Source organism: Otolemur garnettii, unplaced genomic scaffold, assembly GCF_000181295.1.
Source record: "Otolemur garnettii isolate 467f Iridium unplaced genomic scaffold, OtoGar3 scaffold00041, whole genome shotgun sequence".
NCBI lineage: Eukaryota > Metazoa > Chordata > Mammalia > Primates > Galagidae > Otolemur > Otolemur garnettii.
Genome location: NW_003852436.1, coordinates 8,049,993 through 8,056,161, shown reverse-complemented (window position 1 = coordinate 8,056,161; position 6,169 = coordinate 8,049,993). Strand labels below are relative to the sequence as shown.

Below are 6,169 nucleotides of genomic sequence, written 5' to 3'. Positions count from 1 at the left end.
AAAAAAAAAAAAAAAATTAAAACACTATATTCAACAGTATATTCAACACATCCCAGGAGGAAGAAGTATTTAATTGGAAATAGATCTGAGAGAATCACCTAGAATGCAGTACAAACATACAAAAAGAAAATATGAAAGGAAGGTTAATGTAGAAGGCAAAGAAAGAAGGTCCAACATATTGCCAATTGGAGTTCAACCATGGAATGGGGGTGATATTTGAAGAAACAATGGCTAAACAGCTACTCGGGAGGCTGAGGCAAGAGAATCACCTAAGTCCAGGAGCTGGAGGTTGCTGTGAGCTGTGACACAGTATAGTACTCTACAGAGGATGGCAAAGTGAGGCTCTGTCTCTAAAAGAAGAGAAAAATAAAATAAATAGAAACAATGGCTAAAAACATGTCAGAACTGAAGGAATACTTAACCTCTTCCAATTGAATAAGGACATGGCGTCCTGAACAGGAAAATGAAAACCAGTCTGTACCTAGGTGCCTCATGATGAAACTGTAAGCGTCAAATAGAGAAAAATGTTTAAAGCTACCAGAAAGAAAATGCACATTACCTATGAGAGATTGGCAATTAGAGTAACAGGAAACTTCCAAAAACAACCCCTACGGCACAGGTAGAGTGGAATACTATCTTCAAAGTGCCAAAGGAAATTACTTGTCAAGCTACAAATCTATGCCTTTTAAACCTCATCCAAGAATAAATGTGAAATAAACACATTGTCAGACAAAATGAGACCACTGCTGAAAGGATTATTAAAAAATGTTCTTAAATAAGTAAAAAGTTGAACTCAGAGGAGTAAAGTGCAAGAAGTAATGGTAGTCAGAGAAACACATCAGTAAATCTAAACTGACGTGGAGTGTGTGTGTTACAAAGACTATTTTAAAAGTGAGTTAAAGTGTAAATACTAAAGAACATGGAAAATCGGAATCAGTAGGCTAAAGAGAAAGTATCCTGAATAGTTTCTGTGTCTCGTGGGGAAGCTGTTGATTAACTTCAGATCTTTAAGTGTGCAAGTCCATAACTTAAGAATAATAATTAAAAAAAATAATTAAAGTACAAAACAAGAATGTATACTTCGTAAATCCCATTAGAGGGAAGGGATTAAAAGGCGGCATCAATTCAATAAAAAGAAAGAAAGTAGAAAGAAGGGAAAGAGGGAGGAAAGAGAGTTAAAATGGTAAGGAAAATCCAACTATGAATAATCATGACAAATGAAGACAGATTAAACCAAGCAATTAAAATACAGTGACTCTTAGATTTTTTTTTATTCCAGCTTTTTGCTATTGATAATTTACATGTGTGAAGTATAATCCTGTGGGGCATTTGAAACTAAGGGATTAAGGGAAATGGAGAGGGGGTGATGCCAGAAAAAGTTTAAAGAGAACAAGAAAAAGAAAGAGAAAGGACAAAAACCAATATGAAGATCAAACAAAACTTTTAGGCCAAAAAAAAAAAAAAAGGAATAAAAACGATACTATTTAGTGATAGAAGGAAAAAAGTCACCAAAGAAGAAACCCAAATGGTCAACGTTCAAAAAAAGTGTTGAATCTACTGGGGACGATAGAAATAAAAGCAGCAGTGGCTACCCTTTCAACCCATATGCGATGGAAGAAAATTCAAATTGGATAATGAGGAGCATCCACATTGGATGTGGAGTCAGGGCGCTCTTGAGCCCTGCTCCTGGGCCTGACAGCAGAGGGCGTGCACAGATCTGCAGAGGACATGCACAGATCTGCGGCTCATCGGGTCTGTTTCCATCCTGCATCCTACAGAAATGCTCGAGGATGTCCCTCGGGTATCAGGTGTCATAGCAATACAGAGGAAACAACCCCGTATCCATCAGTAGTGGAATAAGTATGTAAATTGTGATCTATTCAAACAGATGAAGCTTGAAGCAGTTCAGACAAATTAACTTAGAGTTACCTGCATTAAAATAGATACAGCTCAGAATTACACGTTGAATAAAAATAAATTGCAGAACGATATGCATATCTAATTTCAAATTTACATAAAACAAAGCAATACTGTATGCTGTTTTTATAGATACATACATGTGTGGTAAAATACACACATCTGAAGCCGCATTGTCTCAAAAAAGGGGGGGGAGGGGGAAGAAAAAGAAAGAAATATACACCTCTGAGAGGAAATGATCATTTCCCCAGAGGAGTGGTTCCTTTCTTAAATGAAGACAAGATGGATGGGACCAGGGTGAAGACAGAGTGTTAACTCTGCTATGTTTAAATTTTAAAAAACTGACACACACATGGCAGAAATAATAGCATTTGCTGGTGTTGTTAATTCTGGACGGTAGAGCACTGTGCTCCTGTGATTAGTGTGTGGGTGTTTATATTTCCTTAATTAAAAATGGCTTCTAGGCATAGGAATCATGGTAATGTAGAGAAAAGCGCGCCGTGCTTCACTCTGTGTTCTCCAGAAGGGGCCTTTGGAGTTGAGATACAAGAGATTGCTGCTTGTTGAAGGGAGCCCTGGAAGAGGTCTCTCGAGGTTTCGTTCCCGTGTCATCCTCAGAAACGAATTTGCCATCACCACTCTATTTTTATTTCTTTGGCCTTCGCCAAGTCCTTTACCGTTTTTCACTAATGGTCTATTTTTCACTTTGTACAGTCTTACCCAGGGCCCCTCAAAAGGCTGGTTACTTTGAGGGAAAACATCTAAAAAACAAAGTGATGCCTTGCTTCTCAAGGAAAGAGAAAATAAGGACTTCTGTTGTTATAGAACCCTGGATTTTATGGAAACATTTAGCTGATAGGGGCAGAGGATTGGTTGGTTTTGTGTGGAAACATTTGTATATATTGTGCTAAACTCCCACGTCTCAATCTCTCTATCAGAGAGATTGCATTGCTACACATAGTTGACAGACATGTCCCAGGACCTCTGTATGGAAAGCCCGTACAGAAACAGGCCATCACTTTTCTCAGATCCCGACATCTAGCCCAGTCCTTTCCAAATAGTAAGGGCTTAGTATCTGTGGGCACAAAGGAACAAGAGTCTAAGGGCTTTGCCCCCCCGTCACCGCAGCCCCTCTGCTTTATGGATGAGCTCACTACAACACACACCACATTACTCTTGACATAAAATTATCATGGCACGTTTTGAAAAGACTGGTTTCAGCACTTCTGACACGTTCTTACAGGTTCCTCGTAAATGACCCAGCAGTGTCTAGAAGCAGTTTACCAATCACTATGAAAGGCATCTAACTTGTCTTTTAAATACACATCTGTTCCATGTTGAAGCCAAAAGGAAAATTCTGACTCAGATCACTTACTAAGCTGCCTCGGGCTGCCAGGCTGGGTCTGACAGTGAATCTTGCATTCTCAGACATTGTCCTCTTTTCCTTTGCAGAGAGAAGATGCATCAGTCTGCCATGTACGAACTGTGCCAGGGGATGCACCAAATCAGCCTTCAGTTCGTCCGACTGCAGCTTACCTTTGAAGAGTACACCATAATGAAAGTCTTGCTGCTACTGAGCACAAGTAAATTGATGTCTGCCCCGACACTCGTTCTACACTGTCAGATCATCTCCCCTGTACGAGGGTAGCCTATTTATAGTGTTCAGGTGATGGTACAAAAAAAAAACCCAAACAAAAACAAAAAGCATGAAGAAATGGGAGGAAGGTTTTGGCCTTGAGGAACTAGGTTACTTGCAGAGTATGACATTTTGGGCGTACAGAAAGGGCATATTCCTTCAGTCTTTCCATACTTCGCCCATCCATACAAGTAAATATTTATTAGGTGTCTGTTATGTGTATGGTAAGATCGGGCAGGTCAGGAAACACAAGGGTTAATGAAGCACAGTCTCTAACTTCAGGGAGCTTATATGAATAAACCAAGTTCTAAGACATCTTTGATATATGTGGAAAGGGATTGTTTACTATGCTAGAGGCACTAGTATCATGGTGGCTTATAGAAGGGAAGAGCCCATCGGTTCTGGGGATCTGGTAGGGAACCAGAGTGCAGCTGGATCTAGGTGGGCTTTCCTAGGGTTGAGGACCGGACAGGAGTGCTGTGACATCGTGCTGTCAGGGAGCAGTGTGAGTGGGTGTGGGGGTGTGAGAAAGCATGTTCAGGCCGTGGCATGTAGTTCCAGGGGGTGGGGAGCTTGTTTTGCCTTTCAGTTTTTAGTTTTTATTTTATTGATGTATTTATTTAGGGAATAAGTTTGGGATATAGATTGTACCAGATTATTCAATGCCTATTGAAGAAATCTGGACCTTATCAGGCAGGCAGGGAAGTATAACACTGAAGGGTTTGAGCAGTGGGATGACATCAGAGCTGTGTCTTGTGGCTTTAAGAGGACATAGCTGATAGTGGGGGGGACTCAAGGGGAGGGAGAAGAGAAGGGAAGAGACAGTCGGAGACCTTTGCCTGACTGAAAGCACGGAGTCCTGCTGGGAGGTATTGAAATAACAGCTTGGTTCATGGTGCCAGGTGCTATGGCGGCCAGGAGCAGGTGGACTCGAGGCATTGCAGAGTCGGTCTGACACCTGCCTGGAAGGGGAAGTGAAAATGCTGCAGGTCAGAAGCAATACAGGTTTTAAGCACAGAGAAATCACTAGCTCAGTAGCTCTGCCGTTGATGGAAATATGTTAATGTCGAGGCTTGGAGCAGATGAGGTTAAGATGTGTTAAGATGAGGTCTGTTTTAGATGGGTTAATTTATTGATGCCAACTCTGTATTCTGATAGAGTTGGCCAAAAGGGGGGAAAAACTGGGGACTGGAACACTGAAGACAGGTTTGGATATTGAGATATATAAATTTGAAATTATCCTGAGAAAAAACCATGATGTAAACTTTAGCGGTTAGTGGGGTACCTTGGTACAGAAAGAAGAGGAAAGAGCCCGTAGAGAGGGTGTGAAAGGAGGGTTGGCAGAGGCTGAAGGGCCAGAGACAGCACCACAAGAGGAGGCAGAGAAACTGGGAGCGTGTTTGGTTTTGGAAGCCAGGGTTGAGTTTCTGAAAGGGGGTATGCCTGACAAACAGCATGGCGTCCACAGAGAAAGCTGGGAACACTGACTAAAGGATACTGGGGTTGACCTAATGGCATGGGACTGTGCCAGAATGCCAGGAACTTGTAGCCTAATGGGAAGCTTTTTTCAACTTCTGGAACCATGTGTTGGAAGAAAGAAGTTGATGGTGTAAAGTGCCCGAGGAGACGAGAGAGGACAAGATCAGCCCTGGCCAGGATGTTGCACACTTGTTCCTCAGACAGCGGCATAGGAATTTTCAGAGGGGAAAGAATCTGAGGAAGCTCCATCAGAAGGGGGCAAGACCCAGAATGATGACAGGGGACAGCACCAAGCGGAAAACTCTGGAGACAAGTGCCATGGCCATTGAGGAAACTGAGAAATGTTCTGTATGTCAAGAGCCAGTAGGAATGCCACAGCAGGTGGTGTGGGCGTCAGGAGAGGGGAGGTGCCACTGAGGGGCTGGAAGCAAAAACGAGGGTCTGGTCCTTTCCCTGTGCAACTCCTGGGCCTCCAAACCAGAGGCGTGGGGAAAGGGTCAGCCTTCAGGAGAGCCATTGTGGTCAGGACAGAATGGGGGAAAGGAGATCAGTGGTCAGTCCCAGCAGAGGAGACCTGGGCCTGCGACAGGGAGCGGGAATCAGGCAGTGATGAGAGCAGGAAGAGGGGATACAGTGGTGACTGGGGATAATCATCCTGCTTCACTTATGCTCAGCACCTCTCCGTGTGCAAAGTGTTTTCTGAAATATTATCTAATTTAGTGCTTAAAATAACCCCGGGAGGTTGATGGTCGTGTTCTAAAGTTGACAAAATGTAGATGCCCAAGTGCGATTGGTCTCTAGGATTCAAACTGAAGGCCTGGGACGTCTCCTCCACTGCTGTCTGAGCTCCTCCCAGGAATGTTTCAGTTAGGTGGCACAGGATGGCAGCGGGAGCGTGGCAGTGCCCAGTGGGCAGAATCTCAGACTCCGCAGCGGGCGGAGGGGGGCAAACCGCAGCCCTGGTGGGGAGATGGGGCCAAGAGTTCACAGCTGTGTTTTGTTTGGCCAGCACAGGATTTTTGGGTTGCTTTTGGCCTTTTTGTTTTGTTTTATTTTCATTGAATTTGACTGCCCGGGGCAGGGCATGTTCTCTCCAGTTTGCCACAGGCCCCACCATTCCTCACTGGTAACGCCCAG

The 6,169-nt window shown here is 43.5% G+C and overlaps 1 protein-coding gene across 3 annotated transcripts in view; it reads left to right on the top strand.

Annotated features, from left to right (window-relative positions):
* NR3C2 (nuclear receptor subfamily 3 group C member 2) overlaps window positions 1–6,169 on the top strand; it is a 335,410-nt gene that overhangs the window by 300,387 nt on the left and 28,854 nt on the right. For all 3 annotated transcript variants that reach the window (XM_023513433.1, XM_023513434.1, XM_023513432.1), the window contains exon 7: window positions 3,370–3,500. In XM_023513433.1, coding sequence (XP_023369201.1) covers window positions 3,370–3,500 — 131 coding nt within the window. The remainder of the gene's footprint in view (window positions 1–3,369; window positions 3,501–6,169) is intronic.